General features: G+C 40.0%; 1 protein-coding gene across 2 annotated transcripts; it reads right to left on the bottom strand.

Annotated features, from left to right (window-relative positions):
- On the bottom strand, window positions 1-24,315 carry LOC308627969 (uncharacterized protein C2orf42 homolog). 2 transcript variants are annotated; one of them, XM_081254499.1, is made up of 9 exons: window positions 24,232-24,315; window positions 22,644-23,478; window positions 21,821-21,931; window positions 19,751-19,855; window positions 17,083-17,187; window positions 14,232-14,339; window positions 10,784-10,884; window positions 9,274-9,436; window positions 1-1,174 (listed from the first exon to the last, which is right to left on the bottom strand). In XM_081254499.1, exons 2-9 carry the CDS (start codon window positions 23,464-23,466, stop codon window positions 966-968), a joined length of 1,725 nt encoding a protein of 574 aa, XP_081110625.1. In that variant the 5' UTR covers window positions 23,467-23,478; window positions 24,232-24,315; the 3' UTR covers window positions 1-965. The 2 variants fall into 2 exon arrangements, with proteins under 2 accessions (XP_081110625.1, XP_081110626.1); XM_081254500.1 differs by lacking the exon at window positions 19,751-19,855.
- Between the last annotated feature and the right edge of the window lie 28 nt (window positions 24,316-24,343).

Below are 24,343 nucleotides of genomic sequence, written 5' to 3'. Positions count from 1 at the left end.
CATGACAGAGTGGAAAGAACATGCACTTTGGAATAAAATGAAACATTTTTAATGCTGTTTCCAGCAAGATACTTAATCTCAAAGAGACTGTTTAAATTTATAAAAGAAGGGGTGATGGCTAAACTCAAAGAATGATGAGGACTAAATGAGAAAAATGATCAAATCAGAATCTAAGTGAAAATGCCTGGGATGTAGTAGGCAAACAGGACATGTTCATTCCCTTCTTTTCTCCTTAAAGGCAGGCTTTCTTTCTGTGTCTTTCAGTATCTCCGTTCTGTGATCAATGAATTAAAAAATAGGAATTGAATTTTACCACCTGTTAAACTTTTTGGAGAGTAAAGAAGGAAAGAAAAATCAAGTAAACAAGCAATTACAAGCATTAGTTTGGAATGTCAAATACTGCCTTGACACCTGGATCTCTCTTTCCTGTTTGACTATCACCTAAATCTCCCGAAAGGTTTATAATTTTATAATTAGGCCAACATGAGATATAATTTGGAAAAACGAGTGACACTGTGCTTTGAGAAGAGAATGAAAGGGCACGACTGGAATTCTGCCAGGATGATCGTCAACATTCTGCCCTAACCAGGGCATTATTAACTTTCCAACACTGTTGGTGTAAGGCGAGTGCTGCTAACTTCTTAGGGAATTAGGAAAAGGTTGAAACAAACTCTAAAGGTGAGTCCTTCGAGAAGGTATGTGGGCTGGTTTTCTTTTTGTTCCTTTAAAAACTAGCCAGGAATACCACCCAATTTATAATGAAGACTATACACAGCAGCACCAAAAGGGCTATGTACAAGAAGATTTTTTCTTCAACAGAATCCACTTGAATGTGTTGAGAAACCGCATATTAGCTAAGAGTAGTTCACTAAGGAACAGAGCCATCTAAGTGCCTAACTAGTATTTAAAGTTGTCAAAGGGTGGGGATGTGCAAATTTAGCAGCGAAAGACTCTTTTGTTTTGCCTCAAGGGAAAGTGATGGTGGTCAGAGGGGCCAGTTCCAAGGGCTGGTCCAGGGGGGGCCGCTGTTCTTGGTACTCCGCCACATGCCCATTGCGGTGGTGACCATACTCAAACTTGATCCGCAGCTCGCCAATCTTGGATTGGGGAAGAATATCTGGGATCCACTCAATGATGAAAGGTGTTGGCTCCTTTTGATCTGGGGAAGTGTTGCCTGAAGAAGAAAAAAAAGAAAAGAAAAGAAAAAAGATTGATTAGTACAACTCCAAAATAAATTTGAGTCTGGACAGGACTTCCCTGGTGGCACAATGGTTAAGAATCTGCCTGCCAATGCAGGGGACATGGGTTCGAGCCCTGGTCTGGGAAGGTCCCACATGCCGCGGAGAAACTAAGCCCGTGTGCCACAACTGCTTAAGCCCACGTGCCACAACTACTGAAGCCCGTGTGCCTAGAGCCCGTGTTCCGCCCCAAGAAAAGCCACCACAGTGAGAAGCCCGCGCACTGCAACGAAGAGTAGCCCCCGCTCGCCGCAACTAGAGAAAGCCCGCACGCAGCAACAAAGACCCAATGCAGCCAAAAATAAATTAATTAATTAAAAAAAATTGAGTCTGGACAGATCTTACCCTGTTCACAAATTTTAAAAGGAAATGAAAAAGAAGTTAAAAAAAAAAACAAAACTGGGCTTCCCTGGTGGCGCAGTGGTTGAGAGTCCGCCTGCCGATGCAGGGGACACGGGTTCGTGCCCGGGTCCGGGAAGATCCCACATGCCGCGGAGCGGCTGGGCCCGTGAGCCATGGCCGCTGAGCCTGCGCGTCCAGAGCCTGTGCCCCGCAACAGGAGAGGCCACAACGGTGAGAGGCCCGCGTACCGCAAAAAAACCAAAACCCAAAAACTATATGAGGAAAAAAAAGGGGGGGGGCCCAACAAGAAGAATCAAGGGAAGGGAAAAGTGATTACTGCTGTATCTATCCAAAACAAAGTTTCAGGGAACTGTCTGGCATCCTCAAATAAAATAAGACCCAGCTTTTATGAAAATAGGGCCAAAAGAATCATAAGGAGAGCCCAGACTAAGAGGAAAAGACAGCTGGGTGAGGTTAAAAGGGAGACTATCAAGAAAAGGTCAAGGTTTCAAGGAAACTAGAAAGAAACAATTAAAATCTACATGGTTCTAAAACATATTACAAATCCATAATAACAAAAGAGTGTGGTACTGGCATATGTCTAGACAGATTAACAAAACAAAACAGAAAGATCCAAAATGGATACAAAAAGAACAGGAATTTAAGATAAGGTAAAAATGGCATTTTCAATTAGTAAAAGAAATACAAGTGTTTCTTCCAACAAATGGTGTGCATCAACTACATAATTATCTGGAAGAAAATAAAAGGCAGAATCTTACCTCATAACCTACATCAAGATAAAGTCCAGAAGATCAAAGATTTAAACGTGAAAAACTCAGGTTAAAGAATGCTTTTGAAAAAATGTAAAATACTAGCAGAATTAAAAATCAGCATATGGTATCACCTTCAAAACTATGGAGACAATTAAGCATAGAAAACATAGTCCATTTAGCAAAAAACAGAAGAACAAAACAAGGAGACAGAAGACCAACTCTATCAATTATAATAAAGGGGATAAACTATTGAAATTGGAGAAAAATCAAAACCGACAATATAATATTGATAAGAGGTTCAATAAGAACAAAGTGTCACGAAAAAGTTAAAAGGATGGCAAACATCAGAAAAATGTAAAACAAAACAAAGCTGGTGCCGCTGCCGTAATATTGAACAAAGATGAATTTAGGGCAAATGTTATTTTTACATTGATAAAGTACTGCTATAGACTGAATCTACATTCTCCCAAACTTTCTCCCGAATTTTGTATCCTTCCAAGATTCATAAATTGAAAACCTAATCCCTGATGTGATAGTACTTGGAGGTGGGGCCTTTGGGAGGTGATTGGGTCATGAGGGCAGATGAATGAGGTTGAGTGCCCTTATTGTAGACCCCAGGGGCATCCTTGCCCTGTCTGTAATGTGAGGACACAAAGTGAAGACTGCTGATGGCCGTCTTTGAGCCGGGAAGCAGGCCCTCACCAGACATCGAATCTGTTGGTGCCTTGATCTTGGACTTCCCACCCCGCAGAACTGTGAGAAATAAATTTCTGCTGTTTGTAAGCCACCCAGTTTATGGTATTCTGTTATAGCAGCCCAAATGGACTAAGACAATATATCTACATTGACATCTGTCCATAACTCTGATGTACCAAAAACATTGCATTACAATACTCAAAGGCTTTTTGCAATATCAGAAGACATTTAGAGAAACATAACTGTAGTAGGAAGTTCTATCACAACTCTGCTATCTAAGTTGTATAAGTCTTAAAGCTATACAAGACTTTACATTGGATAAATAATAACATCTTTGCTAGCACAAATTAATATCATACATTAGGTTAGTGAGAAAATATTTTTAAATCCCTAAAATAAATAGAAATTGAAAAGGCACATCTTCTGACCTCAAAATAATAAAAGTAGAAATTGATACCTAAGAATATAAAAATCAAACCAACTCAACCAACTGGAAATTTTAAATACAAAGTGTTGGGGACACAGAGAAACTAAACTATGATTAGAGACTATTTAGATATTAATAATAAGAAGAAGAACCTTAAATGTTCTTATTATCAAACATGAATTTTAAAAATTAACTGATAATTCCAAAAGGTATAAAAATTTAAAAATTCCAAGAAAATGTTATAAAAAATTTTTAAAGAGTTAGGAGAAATTTTTACAGACAAAAGCATAAAATAGTTCAAAACAGACATTCAGATAAATACAAGAGCCAGTTCTTTGAAGAAGACAAAAAATTCTTGGAGTATATAACTATAGACCTAGGTTTTAAAAGTTATGTGATTATCCTCTATACGAAAAATTATAAAAATGTACACAATTTAAATTTTGGATGAAAATAGAAGAATTTTTTGGGAAAAAACAATTAAAATTGACTAAAGAAGAGGTAGAGACCGTGAGTACAAATATAAATCAGAAGAAATTAAACAAGTTTTTAGAGAACTGCCTGCAAGTAAAGGTTAGGTCCAAGAGAATAAATTCTTTCAAACATTCAAGGAACAGATATTTCCTAAGCTTTTTTTTTTTTTTTTTTTTTTTTCGGTACGCGGGCCTCTCACTGTTGTGGCCTCTCCTGTTGCGCAGCACAGGCTCCGGACGCGCAGGCCCAGCGGCCATGGCTCACGGGCGCAGCCGCTCCGCGGCATGTGGGATCTTCCCGGACTGGGGCACGAACCCGTGTCCTCTGCATCGGCAGGCGGACTCTCAACCACTGCGCCACCAGGGAAGCCCTAAGCTATGTTTTAAAATTAATTTTTATTGGAGTATAGTTGATTTACAATGTTGTGTTAGCTTCTGCTGTACAGCAAAGTGAATCAGTTATACATATCCACATATCCACTCTTTTTTAGGTTCTTTTCCCATATAGGTCATTACAGAGAATTGAGTAGAGTTCCCTGTGCTATATAGTAGGTTCTTATTAGTCATCTATTTTATATATAGTAGTGTGTATATGTCAATCCCAAAATCCCAATTTACCCTTCCCCCCAAGATATTTAATTTGGTTCAAAGCTTTCTAAAATCATTTTCTATATAACTATTACAAAACCCAAAAAAGACGGCCTCCAAAAAAGAAACTGTAGGCAGTTAATACTTATGAATCAATAATAAAAAATCCTAAGTAAAGTATTAGCAAATAGATTCTACGTACATATTAAAATAAAAAAGACCACACAGGATTTATTCCAGAAAGGCAAGATTACTTCACTATTAGACATTTATTCATAAAACTCACATTGTAAATCAATTGTACTTAAATAAAATAAATAAATTTCATTGCATTTGGGTCAAAACAGTTCATCTTTTGAGGTTTCTCAAAAGATGGTAAAAAGGTATTTCAAGGGACTTCCCTGGCGGTCCAGTGGTTAAGACTCCGCCTTCCAATGCAGGGGATACAGGTTTGATCCCTGGTCAGGGAACTAAGTTCCCACGTGCTGCGGGGTGTGGCCAAAGATTAAAAAAAAAAGTTATTTCAAAAAATTAAATTCTAGGGAGTTCCCTGGTGGTCTAGTGGTTAGGATTCGGTGCTTTCACTGCTGTGGCCCAGGTTTAATCTTGGGTTGGGGAACTCCCGCAAGCCATGTGGTGAGGCCAGAAAATAATACATAAATAAATAAAAATAATTTAAAAAACAACTACATTAAAAAAAATCAATTCTAGTTCCTAATAAAAATACTTAATAAACCAATAATATGATATGCTGTTATAATAAAAAAATTTATCTGAAATAACCAATAGCTCATTATTTAATAGTGAAACACAGAGCATTTTTTTCCCCAGAAAACTTCTATGAAATGCTAATGGTATTCCCCTGAAAAGTGTTGACCGGTCATATACATAAACTGGGGAAAACTTAAGTTAAATAAAGTTCAACAGGTATTTTAATTTCAGGATCTTTTTAATATGCAAATTTATGGGATGAGTTACTAAGAGAGAAACATTATATTCTAAGACACTACTCCCTACTGCCTCCCTCCTCCAGTTGTAACATTATCTGCAATCTGAGTATATCATACAACCAGGGAAGTTCTCATGTGGCAAAGTTTCTTTTCCCAGCAAAAAAGTTATTACAAAATTGACTGAACATCTTACAGTCAAGGGTCTTAGAATCAAAGAAATACAGTATGTAGCATTTCTCAAACTTATCAGATCATGGAACACTTCTTTCACAGCATACTTATCACTATCTCTTCTTCAAGATAGAGTTGGAAAATGCTATGCTGGAGGAGTTTTTACTATAGTAAAAATGATAGTTTTACTATAGTGAAATGAAAATCTCAGCTGCTAGCTTTACTGTTATTCATTGTTGCTCTTGAAGTTGTAGCTAATTTAACAAGAAAAACACAATGAGATATAAACATTTGATAGGAAACAAAATTATCATTATTTTTCAAGTGATATAATTGATTTCCCAGAAACAACAGGTAAACAACTATCATCACTACTAGGAATTCATTAAGGAGGGCAATTTGATAGTAATTATATCAAAATCAAGAGCTTTCCATACATTGGCAGTAACAAGTTAGACACATGATAAACACCTTATTCACAAGAGCAGCCAAAAATATATTTCACAAGAATTTGATAAAATAATTATAAATTCTAAATTTCTTGGTGACACAGTTCACTGCCCTGACAGTGCTTATAGCCTAGTCAGTGGAAAGACAGGTGAGTGTTGGATGGCTAGGAGTGAAGGCTCTGGAGTCCAAAACTGCCTGGAGTTGAGGACCAGCTCCACCACTTTACTAGCTGTGTAACTCTGGGCAGGTTACTGCACCTATCTTCACCTCAGTTTATTCATCTGTAAATGGGGATCACAGAATCTACCTCTGAGTGGGCTGATGAGCATTAAATGGATTAATCTAGGTAAAGAACTTAAAATAACAGCTGGCGCAGAGTAGGTGCTCATTAAGTGCTACTTGTTATAGTTGTCATTATTATTATTGAATTATTATACCCAAGTTAAAAATAGACAAAGAAAAGGCAATTCATCAAATACAAATGACCAATATGAAAACTTACTCTCATTAACATTTGAGGGTAATGCAAATTAAAAGAATGATAGAACATTTTTTGGCTATCAAATCAATAAAGATTAAAGAAAGAAACTCTTGGGGACTTCCCTGGTGATGCAGTGGTTAAGAATCTGCCTGCCAATGCAGGGGACATGGGTTCTATCCCTGGTCTGGGAAGATCCCACATGCCATGGAGCAACTAAGCCCGTGCGCCACAACTACTGAGCCCACATGCCACAACTACTGAAGCCCACGCACCTAGAGCCCATGCTCCACAACAAGAGAAGCCACCGCAATGATAAGCCCGTGCACTGCAATGAAGGGTAGCCCCCTGCAATGAAGAATAGCCCCCTGCTCACCACAACTGGAGAAAGCACATGGGCAGCAATGAAGACCCAACACAGCCAAAAGTAAAAAATATAAAAAAGAGAAACTCTTTCATGCATGGCTAGCAGGAGTAAACTGTAGAAATATTACGATCTTTCTGGAGGGCAGTGTGACAAAAACAATCAAAAGTCCTAAAAATGTACATAACCTTTGACCCTCCAGTTTAACTATTAAGAATTTACCCAAAAGAATATCCTAAATAAATTAGGAAATAATTAAGGCTATAAAAGGTTTGTCTAAAAGGAAGTTAATTATAAAAGGAAGCATTATTCATAATAGCAAAAAGTTTGAAACAACTTAAATTCAGGATTGACTAGAGTGAGATAACTTAATGAATTAATTTTATGAAGCTGTTTAAAAATGTTGTATTCACAATAGCCAAAAGGTTGAAGCAATCCAAATATCCAAACAAATGAATGGATACACAAAATGTAGTAGATACATATAATGAAATATTTTTCAGCCTTAGAAAGGAAAGAAAATTTGTCACATGCTACAACATGGATGAACCTTGAAGAGATTATGCTAAGTGAAATAAGCCAGTCACAAAAGGACAAAGATTGTATGATTCTAATTTGAGTAGTCAAATTCATACAGACAGAAAGTAGAATGGCAACCAGGTCTGGGGGGAGGCAGGAATGCAGAGTTAGTATTTAATGGGTAGCTTCAGTTGAGAAAGATGAAAAAGTTCTGGAGATGGATGGTGGTGATGGTTGCACAACAATGCAAAAGTACTTAGTGCCAGAAAACCTTATGCTTAAAAATGGTTAAAATGTGAAGTTTTATATTACATGTTTTATAATAATAAAAAAAGTTTAAAAAATAATGTTGAAGACAGACATGGAAAGCTGTTCGTGATATATTTTTAAGTGAAAAAAGCTGCTGAGATACGATCCCACGTTTTAGAAACTCTTTTCCTTTTCTTTTTTTAAAAAAATTTATTTGTTTGTTTTTATTTTTGGCTGCGTTGGGTCTTTGTTGCTGCGCACGGGCTTTCTCTAGTTGCGGTGAGTGGGGGCCACTCTTCGTTGTGGTGCACAGGCTTCTCATTGCAGTAGCTTCTCTTGTTGCAGAGCACGGGCTTTAGGCACGCAGGCTTCAGCAGTTGTGGCACGTGGGCTCAGCAGTTGTGGTGCACAGGCTCTAGAGCGCAGGCTCAGTAGTTGTGGTGCACGGGCTCAGTTGCTTTACGGCATGTGGGATCTTCCCGGGCCAGGGCTCGAACCCGTGTCCCTTGCATTGGCAGGCAGATTCTTAACCACTGCGCCTCCAGGGAAGCCCCTAGAAACCCTTTTCATGCACAGAAAAAGAAGTCTGCAAGAGTATACACCAAAATCTTAATGATGATGTCATCTACAGTGGGTGGGATTGCAGGTGGTTTTTATTTTTCTCCTCCTTTATGCTCTATAATGAAATCTATGATTTCTGTATAATGAACAGGTATTACTTCTCTAGTTTTATTTTTTTTTAATAAATTTATTTGTTTTTGGCTGTGTTGGGTCTTTGTTGCTGTGCGCGGGCTTCTGCTAGTTGCACCGAGCGGGGGCTACTCTTCATTGCTGCGCGTGGGCTTTCTCTAGTTGCGGCGAGCTGGGGCTACTCTTCGTTGCGGTGCGTGGGCTTCACATTGTGGTGGCTTCTCTTGTTGTGGAGCACGGGCTCTAGGTGTGCAGGCTTCAGTAGTTGTGTCACATGGCCTCAGTAGTTGTGGCTTGTGGGTTCTAGAGCTCAGGCTCAGTAGTTGTGGCGCATGGGCTTAGCTGCTCCGTGGCATGTAGGATCTTCCAGGCCAGGACTTGAACCCATGTCCCTTGTATTGGCAGGCAGATTCTTAACCACTGCGCCACCAGGGAAGCCCTCTAATTTTATTTATTTATTTATTTATTTATTTATTTATTTATTTATTCATTAATGGTACGCAGGCCTCTCACTGTTGTGGCCTCTCCCATTGCGGAGCACAGGCTCCGGACGTGCAGGCTCAGCGGCCATGGCTCACGGGCCCAGCCGATCCGCGGCATGTGGGATCTTCCCAGACCGGGGCACGAACCCCCATCCCCTGCATCGGCAGGCAGACTCTCAACCACTGCGCCACCAGGGAAGCCCTAATTTTATTTTCAAAGTACTGGCTCAGATGAAACAAAACACCTTATCCCATGACTGCCTTTACAAAATGTGTGAATGTGTCTTCTTTGTTCAAGGTCAAGCCCCAAAGTTGAGGACAGCGTAATACACACAGGTGACCCTCAAAGGAAGGTGTGCTATTGAAACCACCCATTTACTTACCAACTTTGAGAAAAGTTTTTAGTTCCAAGGGTCGCAGCACTGGTTGCTTTTCTATACGACCATAGGTTTCTGCTATGCTCTCTACTTCTACTTTAGGGCATTTAAACAGCTCATAAGTCCCATCCCGGTTCTGGATAAAACTCCGGGTGATTTCCAAAGGCATCTGCATATGGAGACAATACCAAGAAAGGTGAGAAAGGAAAAACTTTCAAAGTAGACTAACGTTGGATGACAACAGATTTTATTCATTCTTTTCTAAGTACACTCAAATTAACTAAAATTTCCCCTTGTATTTTCAAGTAAATTTTTTCAACAGTTCTGCCCTTCCTTTTCTCTCTGTAACTTTCATTTGAACCCTTACCAAACCATACTGAACTGAACGCCTAATACCTTCATGGCTACGTGACTGCTACTGGCACAGACCTGCTCTAAAATCATTTTTATTCCCTCCCCTACTGCTCTGCTAGCAGCAATCTTCTCCTAAAAACCCTCCCAATAGCACCTATAGCTGACCTCACATCCTGTGTGCTTCCACCATCCTTGGGACTAAGCCAGACAGAGCTTGAACTGAATTCTGCCTTTGCCACTAAACAGCAGGCTGAGCTTCTCACAGCCTGTTTCTCATCTGCAAAATACTGTTAATACCAGTGCATGGTTGTGAGATTGAATGGGGTGATACAGGTAAGTAACGTGCAACACAGAAGCTCCACGACTTGACTTTGCTCTGGGGCTGCTGCAGTGCCTCCCTGAACCCCACCCTTTTCAGGCTAGAAGCTGTTTCTGCGACATCCTGCATTTAAAGAAGTTCCTCAAGTGTCTTTGGTGCGAACATAGGCCTTTCCTAAAGTTCCCATGGAAGTTCTATAGTTACCAAACAATGTATTTTTCTGAACATAACAGTGCCTTGCAATTCAGCTAATCTTAATGTATTAAATCACATGATGCTGAGGTTTCCACACTATTCCATTATCATAGGAAGGGAAAATCCTCACATTTTTAGGATCTGCTTGAAAAAAATGTTTAAAAATGTCTAACATTGCCCCTGTGAGAAAGAACACAAACTAATTAAGAATCATTTCTCTAATGAGAACTAAATTGCAGTTTGGAGAGGAACATTGAATTGTGCTGGACCCACGGATTTCACAAATAGTATATCATCTCAGATTATATATACACTTTCTAGCTGCTTGCCAGTTAACCTAGGGCTCACCATGGCTAGTAGGGGATCATTATTTAATTTACAAGAAAGAGCATCCCTGTTTTCTGATCCCAAAGGCAAAGAAAAAAGGATACTCCAATTTAAGATACATCCTCAAGCTACAGGGAATACCTATTAAAATCAGAGTTGGAACAATAAAGCCATGAATATTTCTGAATAATCTCTTAGTATGAAAAAAAGGAATTCTCTTTGGTGTCCATGACTCAAGGAGCTGGTGCAAACATACTTCCCGCACTTGCTTCCCTCTCTTCCCCTCTCTGCCCTCCCACTATTGTAGAAATAAACTCTTACCTCTGGGGTATCTAAGATTTGTTTAACTTGCAGGATATTCGTGATATGCCAGGTATACTTGGAAAAGGTTCCCAGTGGCAAAGCATCTTTGCGAACAAAAGCTTCAAGGTAAAAAGGGGGTAAAATTAGACTATCGAAAAATAACATGCTCTTTCACTGAATTTGTTATCCAGTTTCTGGAGGGTTCAGTGAAGTGATATTCCTGCCTTATAGAATCTCAGTCCTCTAAAAAAGGTATTTTATACACACACACACACACACACACACACACACACACACACACACACACGCTTTAGGTTGGCCAAAAGGTTTGTTCGTTCTTTTCCGTAAGATGGCTCTAGTATTGCTTAGTGGTCTTTAACTTCATTTGAAACAATCTTGTTAGATTGTATTGTGACAAGTGTCATATCAGTTGCATTTAAAAAAACTTATCAAAATTGGTGAATTTCTGTGTAGCCATTTTAATATTGAAGATGGAAGAAAAAAAGCAACATTTTCTGCATATTATGTTTTATTATTTCAAGAAAGGTAAACACGCAACTGAAACACAAAAAAAGATTTGTGCAGTGTATGGAGAAGGTGCTGTGACTGATTGAATGTGTCAGAAGTGATTTGTGGAGTTCTGTGCTGGAGATTTCTTGCTGGACGATGCTCCACGATCGGGTAGACCAGTTGAAGCTGATAGTGATCAAATAGAGATATTAATTGAGAACAATCAACATTATACCACGCGGGAGATAGCCGACATACTCAAAATATCCAAATTAAGCGTTGAAAATCATTTGCAGCAGCTTGGTTATGTTAATCGCTTTGATGTTTGGGTTCCACGTAAGTTAAGTGAAAAAAACCTTCTTGACTGTATTTCCTCATGCAATTCTCTACTGAAACGTAATGAAAATGTTCTGTTTTTAAAACAAATTGTGATGGGTGATGAGAAGTGGGTACTGTACAATAAAGTGGAATGGAGGAGATTGTGGGACAAGTGAAATGAACCACAACCAACGACACCAAAGGCCGGTCTTCACCCAAAGAAGGTGACATTGTGTATGTGGTGGGATTGGAAGGGTGTCATCTATTATGAGCTCCTTCCGGAAAACCAGACGATTAATTCCAACAAGTACTGCTCCCAATTAGACCAACTGAAAGCAGCACTCAATGAAAAGTGTCTGGAATTAGTCAACAGAAAACGCTTCATCTTCCATCAGAATAACGCAAGACTGCATGTTTCTTTGATGACCAGGCAAAAACTGTTAGAGCTTGGCTGGGAAGTTCTGATTCATCCACCGTATTCACCAGACATTGCACCTTCAGATTTCCATTTATTTCGGTCTTTGGAGAATTCTCTTAATGGAAAAAATTTCAATTCCCTGGAAGACTGTAAAAGACACCTAGAACAGTTCTTTGCTCAAAAAGATAAAAAGTTTTGGGAAGATGTGGGATTATGAAGTTGCCTGAAAAATGGCAGAAGGTAGTGGAACAAAAGGGTGAATACGTTGTTCAATAAAGTTCTTGGTGAAAATGAAAAATGTGTCTTTTATTTTTATTTAAAAACCAAAGGAACTTTTTTGCCCACCCAATATATATATTTTTTGGCCATGCCGCGCAGCTTGAGGGAACTTAGTTACCCCATCAGGGATCGAACCTAGCCCGGGCAGTGAAAGTGCTAAGTCCTAACCACTGGACCGCCAGGGAATTCCCTAAAAAAGGAATTCTAGAAGCAAATCTATAATAGAGTTTTGGCAGAAATGTGATGAATCAAATGATAAGGATTTCTGCTATAAAAAGTCTCTGATGCTTCTTTTGAGATACTACTTATTTTTGACATCTTGGAAACTTGTTTGTTTGGTAAGTCTACACACAGAGGACTCTATTATGAAACAGCCTCTTACACCTTTAGATAAGTCAGAGGTCAAATCATAGTCCTTAAAATAACTACATAGAGTTTAAGCCTGCTCACGTGGTTGCCAATCTATTGCCCTGCCTCCCAGATTATAAAGGGGTTCCACTGAAGGACCCCCAAATATCTAAGCAACGGGTTAAAATTAGTGTATTAGGCCTAAAATGGTTTGTTTTTGTTTTTGTTTTGGCTGCACTACTCAGCATGCGGGATCTTAGTTCCCCGACCAGGGATTGAACCCATGTCCCCTTCAGTGGAAGTGTGGAGTCCTAACCACTGGACTGCTAGGAAATTCCAGGCCTAAAGTTTAAACTGGAAGCATCAACACTGTCTCAAGGGACTTCCCTGGTGGCACAGTGGTTAAAAATCTGCCTGCCAACGCAGGGGACACTGGTTGGAGCCCTGGTCCGGGAAGATCTCACATGCTACGGAGCAACTAAGCCCGTGCGCCACAACTACTGAGCCTGTGCTCTAGACCCTGTGAGCCACAACTACTGAGCCCACGTGCCACAACTAATGAAGCCCATGCACCTAGAGCCCATGCTCGGCAACAAGAGAAGCCACCAGCCCCTGCTCGCTGCAACTAGAGAAAGCCCGTGTGCAACAACGAAGACCCAACATAGTCAAAAAAAAAAAAAAAAGATAAAAAAAATACTGTCTCAAAAGTCAGATAGATAAGGTGTAAAGACAGAGGTTTTTATGGCCCTAAACAGAGAGATTCACAGCTGTACTATTTAAAGACAGAATTAAACATCAGTACTGGGAATTCCCTGGAGGTTCCGTGGTTAGGACTCTGAGCTTCCACTGCAGGGGCACAGGTTCGATCCCTGGTCAAGAACTAAGATCCCGCATGCTGAGTGGCTCGGCCAAAAAACAAACAAACAGAAACACTTCAGTCCCTATTACATCATCAAATAACAATTTACTGAAGAAATAGCTCTGATTTCTAGCTGTAGTTACGCTTGGGCTATTTGTCTCTGAGCAATCTTTTCCTTCTCCTTTTCTCTCCCTTATTTCCTTATACTACCAGATAAGTATCTTGAGATCTCTAGTAGAAAGATATTATATAAAGCCAAGAAATAAGTATCAGAATACTGTAATTATAAAATGTTCCAAGCCTGAGAATCACTCTAAAAATAAAATCTCCCTTCATCATAAATGGGGAATCATGAAAAACAAGTTTTAGTTTTTGATACATACTGTAATATGCTTCCAAAAAGCCAGCCCAAACAACAATTGTAGCCTGCAATGCATTTGTTGAAATTGGCTCATATCTAGAAAATATCCAACTTCTTGGTGGGCACCTTCATTGTGCTTCATCGGTGATTCTTTTACCAACATTGTGCTTTCGGAATCTTTCCATCAGCTCCTACTAGCACAAGCATGGGGCCTTTGAAGAGTGTGATCATTATTCTAAGAGCTGATGGCTAAGGCTTCATGCTCTGAGCATGTAACTAGAAGTCCTAATCATGAAAATTCCACACAATTTTTCCAAACATTATTCTCTAAGGTCAAGACATCTATTGCTATTCCTGAGGAAAAATCCCATACCTGTGGTAGAGTTGGGAAGCCGTTTTTTTGCACTTCCTATGGATATTCTCTGTTGCAGGGCATCAAAAAAGGACTGAGGAATGTGGAACACCAGTGGCTCTGGTTTGCCTATAGGAAATAAGAAGAAGCTCATTTAAGGAAACTCAGTGGGCTTTCTGGTGTGTAGGGGAAGGTGGAAGAAATGGAACTGATGGGTAGTAATAACTAAAAATACCACTGAGATTACTTTATACAGAGGCAAAAGAAGGCTTTGATTGACCTTTATGAGTCAAGCACTGTCACCTGCCCTACTCTTGATCCCTTGCAATTATAACAAATACAGCACACTCTTGTCATCTACCAAAGATAACTTTTCAAATCCCTAATTTTGCAAACACTGCCACAGCACAGACTTCTCCCTTTAAAGAGGACATGAAATGAGATGAGAACATTGAGGCTGAGTTGAGAAGGTAAACTTGATTCATGGCTGCTCGCTATCCCAGGCACCTGCTGTTTGCATTCATTTTCTCAGATGGTCAGGACTGCCAGTGCCAGAGACTGCAAAGTTAGGACATTTTATACAATAAGCATCAGTCTTCTCTCTGATGCGAAGACAGGCAAACTGTTTGAAAATACGTAACAAACCTCTTTTAAAAAGTTGCAAGACATTAGGTCAACAGAAAGAGTGTTCAGGGGAGAGGGTGAAAGAGTTCAGAGTTTTCCTTAAAAACTCTGCCCAAGAAGCAAGCTCCAACAGAGGGAAAACATCCAGAACCACATGGCTTAACATGTAACTTCCACCTGCCTGTAGAAAGTGTAGTTCTTAAAGACAGTTCAGCTGCCTTTCTGAAATAAAGATCAAGCCGAGAAAAATGAAAATGAAAGGTTTTCTAGAATTCCATATTAAGGTTTTACATTCTATCAATTGATTTTACCTACTTAATTGAATGCAGAATGCCAATGACAAAACTGTCACTGCTTTTGAGCCACTAAAAATTTTTTTTTTAATTTTTATTTATTTATTTTTGACTGCATTGGGTCTTAGTTGCGGCACGCGGGATCTTTTGTTGCGGTGCGTGGGCTCTTCATTGCGGTGTGCAGGCTTCTCTCTAGTTGTGGCGTGTGGGTTTTCTCTCTCTAGTTGTGGCGCATGGGTTCCAGAGTGCGTGGGATCTGTAGCTGTGGCGCCCGGGATCCAGAGTGTGTGGGCTCTCTAGTTGAGGGGCTCGGGCCTTAGTTGCCCCACGGCATGTGGGCTCTTAGTTCCCCTATGAGGGATCGAACCAGCACCCCCTGCATTGGAAGGCAGATTCTTTACCACTGGACCACCAGGGAAGTCCCAAGCCACTAAAATATTAATATCTGGGCAGTTTGGAGAAGTCACTACAGAAAGGTTTTTTAAATCTTTCATCTTGAAATTAGATTATGGGCTATCTGCAGAGATCATTACAACTCTAAAACTGCTAACTTACCACAACTCAGCTGATGGGATGCTAGGGTTTAGGTAAATTAATCTTGAAAAGCCCTTATAAAAGACACAGAATCACAGTCCAGGAGAGAGCTGATGGTGACTTTGACAAAGGTGGTGGTAATGGAGATGGTGAGAGGGGGTGTTACAAGGAATGGGATGAAGAAGGACCTCAGTTTATAGTTTACATTATTGTCAATGTTCTATTTTAAGTTCTGGGAGGTGGGTTAGTAGGTATTTATTATATGATTTAAAACAATATATAAATAAATTTTTAAAAGAAAAGAAAAACAGACTTTCTCTTTAACCTTCCCTAGCTTATTTTGTTTTTCTGAAAGTAACTTCTGAAGTTTTATTTATTCTGAATTAATATAAATAAAACTAAGCATGTATTTCAACACCTCCATTCTTGTCCCTTTCTTCACCATGAAGCCACAACTGATCTAATCCTTCAAAACTTATGTCCTCCTACTGAGTGTCTGCTGTTGGGCTACTATTCAGTTTGGGGTGTTTTATTTTTAAAATGATATTCATAAACTTCAACATATTCAGCAAAGAACATCAAAATGATGTGAGGTTTGTAAATATGCCACGAGGAGTGTTTGAAGACCTGAGATGTATCACTTAGAAAAGAGAAGACCTGTCAGGCGGAGCAAAGGGTGTGTGCAGTGGCAGGGACTGTTATTTGAAAACAGGAACAGACTTATTCCATGTGACTAGAGCACAGAACTAGAACCAACAGGAAGTATTATCAGCAAACAGTTCCACTTAGTATGAGGAAGACCTTCCTCACAGCTGTCACTGTCTAACAATGTCATGAGCTGCCTCAAAAAGCAGTGAGCTGCTCGTCACTGCACAAAGCCTGGAAAACGATCCATCAAGGATGCTTTTAAGGCAACGGGCAAGGCTTGGTTGGATGGTCCACCTCTGAAACTGCTGAGGTTCTATGAGGCTATCACGATCAACCCAAATCCAGCTTGTGTTCTCCAATCTTCCTTAGCATGTCCGTGTAATTTTATATGACTATCTTAGTCTCACAGGTTTAGATTTTTTCTAAACTATTTCCTCCCTTGCTTTAAGTTTGAGGATTAGAATGATCTTCTAAGGCTTTGGTATCTCCCTTGCCAAATACACACCCATGCATACCCCAAGACCAAGGCTCTCTACCTTTACTTATTATTTGCTGTGGTTTTTCTCTTCCATCTCTAAATTCATTTTGCTGGTCCTGCATTTTGATTATGTGATTATTCCTTTATTTCATTTAGATTTCTACTCTCTTGCGGCCCAGTGCGCTCTAGACTAAAGCCCAGTTACTTTTTCTATCAAAACAGGGTAGAACTATAACACAATTACTTTAATTTCTCCTACTTTCAGCAATAGCCCAGTTGGATGACCAATACTTACCATCAAACTGATAGTGCATGGTTTGATGGATGCGTTCTGTGACACTGGCCAGCCAGTCTTGGAAGGATAAGGTCACTTGTGCCTCATCTAACAGCTGACTACAGCCTAGGGAAAAACAAAACAAAACTCTTCATTAACTTTTTTCTTACAGAGTTTAACAGTTAATTGAAGTTTGAAAAAGCTAAGGAGTTTATACATAAAAGAGGAACAAGCTGAAATTCAAAGAAAGTAGATACAATAAGTGAAATGGAATATTGCAGGATTGTTTTCAAGAATCCAACTAGAAAAAAAAAGGAATAGAAAGCTCTGAGAGACTAATGGGTTTAAGATTATTAACCACAAAAAATTTGCAGCCTTTCAACATCAAACTGCAAATTGAAGAATGGTCTTGTATAATGGCTGTTTTAGAGCCATTAATTGGCCCTATTCCTGATGAATATGTCTATATACCCAATGACCTACCATTCTATTCTATTTCTTCTCCTGAAATGTTTTCATATGACTGAAGTATATATCCCGTTTTATTATTATTTTTTAAAAATAAATTTATTTATTTTATTTTTGGCTGTGTTGCGTCTTTGTTGTGGTGCGTGGGCTTCTCATTGCGGGGGCCTCCCTTGTTGCGGAGCACAGGGTCTAGGCACACAGGCTTTAGTAGTTGTGGCTCGCAGGCTGTAGAGCGCAGACTCAGTAGTTGTGGCACACAAGCTTAGTTGCTCCGCGGCATGTGGGATCTTCCCAGACCAGGGCTCGAACCTGTGTCCCCTGCATTGGCAGGCGGATTCTTAACTACTGTGTCATCAGGGAAGCCCTATCCCCTTTTATAAAGAGATAATGATGCCAAAACTACTATTCATTTAAATTACAATTCTAATAAATAAATGCATATAGTGACAATTTGGATTAAAAGCTGTTTTCTTTTTTCTTTGCACTAAAGTGATAAAAATTTGTTTAAAATCTTCTACCAGATACTTTTTTTTTTTTTTTTTTTGCGGTACGCTGGCCTCTCACTGTTGTGGCCTCTCCCGTTGCGGAGCACAGGCTCCGGACACACAGGCTCAGCGGCCATGGCTTACGGGCCCAGCCGCTCCGTGGCATGTGGGATCTTCCCGGACCGGGGCACGAACCCGTGTCCCCTGCATCAGCTGGCGGACTCTCAACCACTGCGCCACCAGGGAAGCCCTACCACATACTTTTGATTTGTTTACTTCTTGACCTTCCAAAAACATTTATTCTTGGACTGTGTCAGTTCTTAATTAATTAAGATTTGGTCTTGTATTGTTTGCTAATTATGTATAGGTCTTGTCTTCAAAACCAGAGTATGAGGGCAGGGATAATGTCTAAATTTTAATCACCCAGCCATATTATATGAGAAAATGTTGACCCCCAAACATACAAGCTTAACTATTCTGAGTAGAAAATTGACATACATAAATTTATAAGTTATATTCAAATTAAGTCATTCTGTCTCTTAAATGTTACTGCTTTTAGGTGTTTTCAAAGTTCAGTAACTTTAGAGAACAGACTATATTTGTCTTTCTCAACAAATACTTATCAGTATAATTGTAAGATATGTTTCTTCTTCAATTTGGAGCCCCTATACCAAATTGCATATGGGTAGTCAGCAACAAAAGGAAAATATTTTACAAAATACGTGCTGCCAAAACATGTCAGTAATTTTTGTTGCATTTGTTATTTAAAGACAATTTGTGGGGGGCTTCCCTGGTGGCACAGTGGTTAAGAATCCGCCTGCCAATGCAGGGGACACTGGTTCCAGCCCTGGTCTGGGAAGATCCCACATGCCGCGGAGCAACTAAGCCCGTGCGCCCCAACTACTGAAGCCCGTGCGCCTAGAGCCTGTGCCCTGCAACAAGAGAAGCCACCGCAGTGAGAAGCCTGCGCACCAAAATGAAGAGTAGCCCCGCTAGCCGCAACTAGGGAAAGCCCGTGTGCAGCAACGAAGACCTAATACAGCCAAAAGAAACCACCTTACAATGGAGTGGACGCAGGTTTGATCCCTGGTTGGGGAACTAAGATACCCCAAGCCACGGGGCAACTAAGCCCAGGTGCCACAACTACTGGGTTCGCGAGCGTCAACTAGGGAGCCCGTGTGCCGCAAACTACAGAGCCCATGCATTCTGGAACCTGCATGCCACAACTACAGAGCCCACGCGCCCTGGAGCATGTGCGCCACAGCTAGAGAGAAGCCTGCACACCACAACGAAGAGCCCGCGTGCCGCCACGAAAGATCCGCACACCTCAACGAAGATCCCAGGTGCCGCAACTAAGACACGATGCAGCCAAAAATAAATAAAATAAATAAGTAAATAATAAATAAATCTTAAAAAAAAAGACAATTTGGTTTTGAGCCTGATTTGAGACCAGTGGGACCGACAGCACAGATCTTAGTCTCAGTGCCTGCTAGTATTTATCTAGGGGGACAATATGCAGCATTTCTTTTGATTATATTGCTTTGGGCATCATTTTTTTTTTTTTTTTTTTTTTGCCACCCTGCTCAGCCTGTGGGATCTGACCAGGGATCCAACCCACACCCCTTGCATTGGTAGCGCAGAGTCTTAACCCCTGGACCACCAGGGAAGTCCCCTCTTTGGGCTTCTTCAGGATGATTTTCCAACTCTTTAGCCTATCCTGGGGAAGAGAAACTTACCCTGCCTTTTTAATGAAGAAGCAACCACAGGCTTTTTCAGGCCACTTTTCCTTAGATTACTGCTCACTGCATCTTGAGGCAGCAGTGAACTGTTCGTCTGTGCACCTAAACCACAAATCATTATAGTGTTTAAAAAAATGTCTGCAGAATATAAATCGATTCAATATTAATTTCTGAAGTCTAAAACATATAAAAAGTCTTTGCTAATTTCTAAGTTAGCTTCAGTTTCTAGAAAGAATTAGCATTAGCCCTTATATATAACATTTTAAGTGTCTCACACTCTTTACAGGAAGTTGGTGGGGGAACTAGAAGTGAAAGGAAGAAAAAAATTCACCCTTTGTTCCCACCTTTCAGACAATCACTATCAATTTTCTGGTGAACTACTGTCCATTTTCTTTTTTGTAAATAGTTTATTTTGCTGGTTTTGTGCTTTAAGTAGCTCTAATTATACCGGGATTGCCAGATCTGGCAAAAAAAATTTTTTTTGAACTTCAAACAAACAAATAATTTTTTAGTATAAATATGTTCCAAAGATTGCATGGGAAGTACTTATACCAAAAAATTATTCACTGTTTATCTGAAATTCAAATTGAACTGAGCATTATGTACTCTATCTGGCTACCCGAGTGAGCTAACATTTCTCCAAACTCTGGTCATTTTTCATGGCTGCCTGCTATTCTATCAAGTGGTTTATCATGGGTCATTTAACTATTCCCAGTGGCTGGCCCTTAGTTGTTTCTAATTTTTCAATATTATAAATAACTACACAATAGGCATCTCTGGACAAAATGCTTTTCCTGTACAAAGGATTATTTCCTTAAAAAATGATTATTTAGAAGTGGGATTACTGAGTTAGAGGGTAAAAAGAATTTTTTTTTAATTTCAAATTTTCCTGGGAAAAACCCATAATCAAACATTTAACCATGATCTCTGCTCTATATTGCTGCCAGAATTACCCCTCAAAAACACAGAAATAACCATGTCACTTTGTTTCTCCATCTTTCTCCAACTTCCCAGCACCTGAACGCCTGTGCCTGACCATCTGACCCACCTGCAGCAATACTCCCTCTATGGGTAGGAACATTTTTTAAGGTTCTTAACAGATACTACAAATGATTAAAGCAACGTACACTACACTAGCCATGCTGAAGAACACTGATTTTACCTTTGCCTGTGGTCTCATCGCTTAAATATCTTTGCTAATTTGGTATCCCAAGGTATCTTGTTTTAATTCTGCATTTATAAAACGTTTGCATTTCTCTCTTCACTAGTGCATTTGGAGTTTGGTTCTCAGGTGCGGACCGGTAATATTTTCCTTTTGTTTACAGCCTAAGTCTTTTTTTTTTTTTAATTATTTTTTAAAATATTTTTTTATTTGGCTGCGCTGGGTCTTAGTTGTGGCAGGTGGGATCTTCGTTGCCACATGTGGGATCTTTAGCTGTGGCATGCTAATTCTTAGCTGAGGCATGTGGGATCTAGTTCCCTGACCAGGGATCGAACTCAGGGCCCCTGCATTGGGAGCGCAGAGCCTTAGCCACTGGACCACCAGGGAAGTCCCTAGAGCCTAGGTCTTTTAACACTTACCGACTAGGACACTTCAGCATTTTCATACTGATTTATATGAGTCTTTAACTGACACTGATATATTTGAATTTAAAAAGAAAAAAGATACATATATGGTGCCACCTGCTGAAGATGCAGATAACAAACTATACTGCTAAATTATCGTGGAAAATACAATTAACCATTGTCACAAATTTAAAAAAATATATATCTATTGATGAAAATTTCATAACACTGTCCTAAGGCAGAGTAAGGTGTAAGACTAGTCTGACTGATTAAGGGATGAGCAAACTAAAAGTGGAGTTTGGTCAGATCTTATACTTGGCCAGTAGAACCAACTCTTAGCTTCACTTGAGAAAGAATCATCAAGGGAGAGTAAAGCTTTTTTCAGGAAACAACAACAACATTATTTCTTATACTTGCTGAGATTCAGTGAAACACATAAAACACAGTAAAACCACCTCTAAAGGTAACATCACCAAACAAACCAACCAAACAGCTTCTCACCAGATACTTCCTCCTTCTTCCTCTTCTTTGGCTTAGAGGCAGTAGACTCACAAGCTGACACTGTTGATTCTGAATGGCAACCTAGCTGGGGCACAATAACCTCCTTTAGACCTAAAATATAACAAATTTCTGAATTATTAATACCACCCAAGAGTAAGTATGGGTCCCTATCTAGAGAAAATTAATTTCTAGAAATCCAAATCCCCAAAACAAATTATAGAGTGACCGTCTGCTTTAAAATCAGTTCCTTTAAAGAACTCTCCCAAACATGTGTTTTTGTTCATAGACCATTAATACGATAAAAGGCTCTCCAGAGAAATGTAAAACTAAAAGTTGGGAGCTGCTGCCAACTAAAGATCATTCAGAAATGAAAATAAAAAGCATCTACAAGATAAAAATGTTAAAAACATAAGATGATGTAGAAACATTTAAAGATCTTTTGAGCAAGGTACTAGTTTTACCCATCTTCAAAGATAAGCAACAAGCAAGCAAGACAAAATAAAAGGGATTTTGTTTGTTTTTTCTTTGTTTTTACTAACATAAGGCATCTGTGGAGTAAAAAAATCAAAGCAAAGCTAACTTTGCTTGATTCATTGTTTCAATGAAAATGCACAAGTAGTCTCTTGATCATTAATTTCAACTAACCAACCAACCAAACTTTATGCAAGTATGCTCACTGGGATTAAAAGAAGGAATGCTTTTCATTTGATTTATCTAGCAACTGCTTCTGAAGGTTGCTAGGACAATCTCCAAACGCCATCAGTGGGACACTTTCGTTGCCATTTTAGAAAAACAGAGTAACTGTGCCAACGACACCACCTACCGCTGGAATCAAAATTTAGGAAGTCTGAGAATTCCTGAGCCAATGTCTCATCACTGGCAAAGGCACAGATGCAAGCAAAGAAATGAATGCATCTCTGGACCGCCTCATCCTTGGAGGCATTCGACTTCTGTGATTTCAGAGTCTGGCAGGAGCAGAAGAAACGGCGCTCAGGCAGGCTTTTGGCACTGATTTTCTGCACAAACGATGTATGCAAATACCCCAAACTATGCTTCTGGCTTGCCTTGCATTTCACCACCAAAATGTTTTTAGTGATCCTCTGTACAAGGGGACCTGTGGGTTCCGTGGCCAACTGCCAGATGGTTTGCTTGGTTTCTGGGGAGGCCTGCACTGCATTCAGGACCGAGCTCTTTAGCGTCAGAGGGGTGGCCTCTGCCTGGCAGTTCACGGCCAGCTTGATGTGCTGGCACTGGTTTTCCACGACACCCTGGGTGGCAGCTTTCAAGCATGCAGGGACGTAACACCGTCCAGAGCTCAGCTGAGTGATGATGGTCCCATCCACTGTCTGGATGGTTGTCTCTGAAACACCTAGCTCCACAAAGCATCGGTAATCGGGGCCCCGGTCTCTTTGCCGCACCGAGTAGACTTGCAGATCAGAGCCTGTTATGATCTTGACAGCTTCAACACTAGGCTGCTTCCGTGAGCCATACCGGAATATGGTTCCACATGTCTTGTTCTTACAGCTCAGTCCCCGGGTTCCATTGTACGTGCCACAGCGGGGACACTTCCTGATTCCCCTCAATGTGGCCTTCCCCAAATCAGATAAGAAAGCTGGGACTTTTGTCCTTAGAGAGTTTGGTTCCATTTTTCACAGGTCCTAGAAAAGGCAATAAGCCCATCAGCATGAGTATACATGCACACACACACACGAAGTTAAAATCACTTATGAAATTTAGTATACAAAGTAAAATGTAAAATCCACCATTTTCAAATTGTACCCTCAAAGAGAACATCCACTTAAACCCTCAAGCAAAATAAAAGTGGGAGAAGATATGGGGATACATGTATATGTACAGCTGATACACTCTGTTATAAAAGCAGAAACTAACACACCATTGTAAAGCAATTATACTCCAATAAAGATGTTAAAAAAAAAAAGTGGAGGAAACTTTGCCTTTCACATTTCACATCTCTCTCTCTCTACATATATATATATATATATATTTTTTGGCCGCATCTCATGGCATGCAGAACTTTCCTGACCAGGGGTCGAACTTGCGCTGCCCCTGCAGTGGAAGCATGGAGTTTTAACCACTGGACCACCAGGGAAGCCCTCTCACTATATTTTTTAAGTCCTAATGTAATAACTGAAGCATTTTTCTAGATTCAATCCTGTTCTATACAACCTAGATTAGTTAACCTATATCTTTTTTTGGGGGGGGCACGCCACGTGTCTTGCGGGGATCCTCAGCGGTGAAAGCGCAGAGTCCTAACCACTGGACCACCAGGGAATTCCCTAGTTAACCTAATCTTTACATGCACAGATGTTTGACTTGAGCAAAGACTGGAGAATGGGAAAGATGAGTTCTTTCCCTTCCACCACTCCCCACAAAACCCAGCCCAATCCTACCTATATCAGTTGCCAGAGCATCCAGAAAAAGTGTAACCTGAATTCATAAGACCTAAAAGGTGTTTCATTAGTTTGTGATGATCATATAGGACAGACGAAGACATAATCATGT

This window comes from Mesoplodon bidens (genome assembly GCF_964165515.1).
Source record: "Mesoplodon bidens genome assembly, chromosome: 14".
Lineage (NCBI taxonomy): Eukaryota > Metazoa > Chordata > Mammalia > Artiodactyla > Ziphiidae > Mesoplodon > Mesoplodon bidens.
The sequence above is the reverse complement of the archived record's forward strand: the minus strand, read 5'-3'. Positions and strand labels throughout refer to the sequence as shown.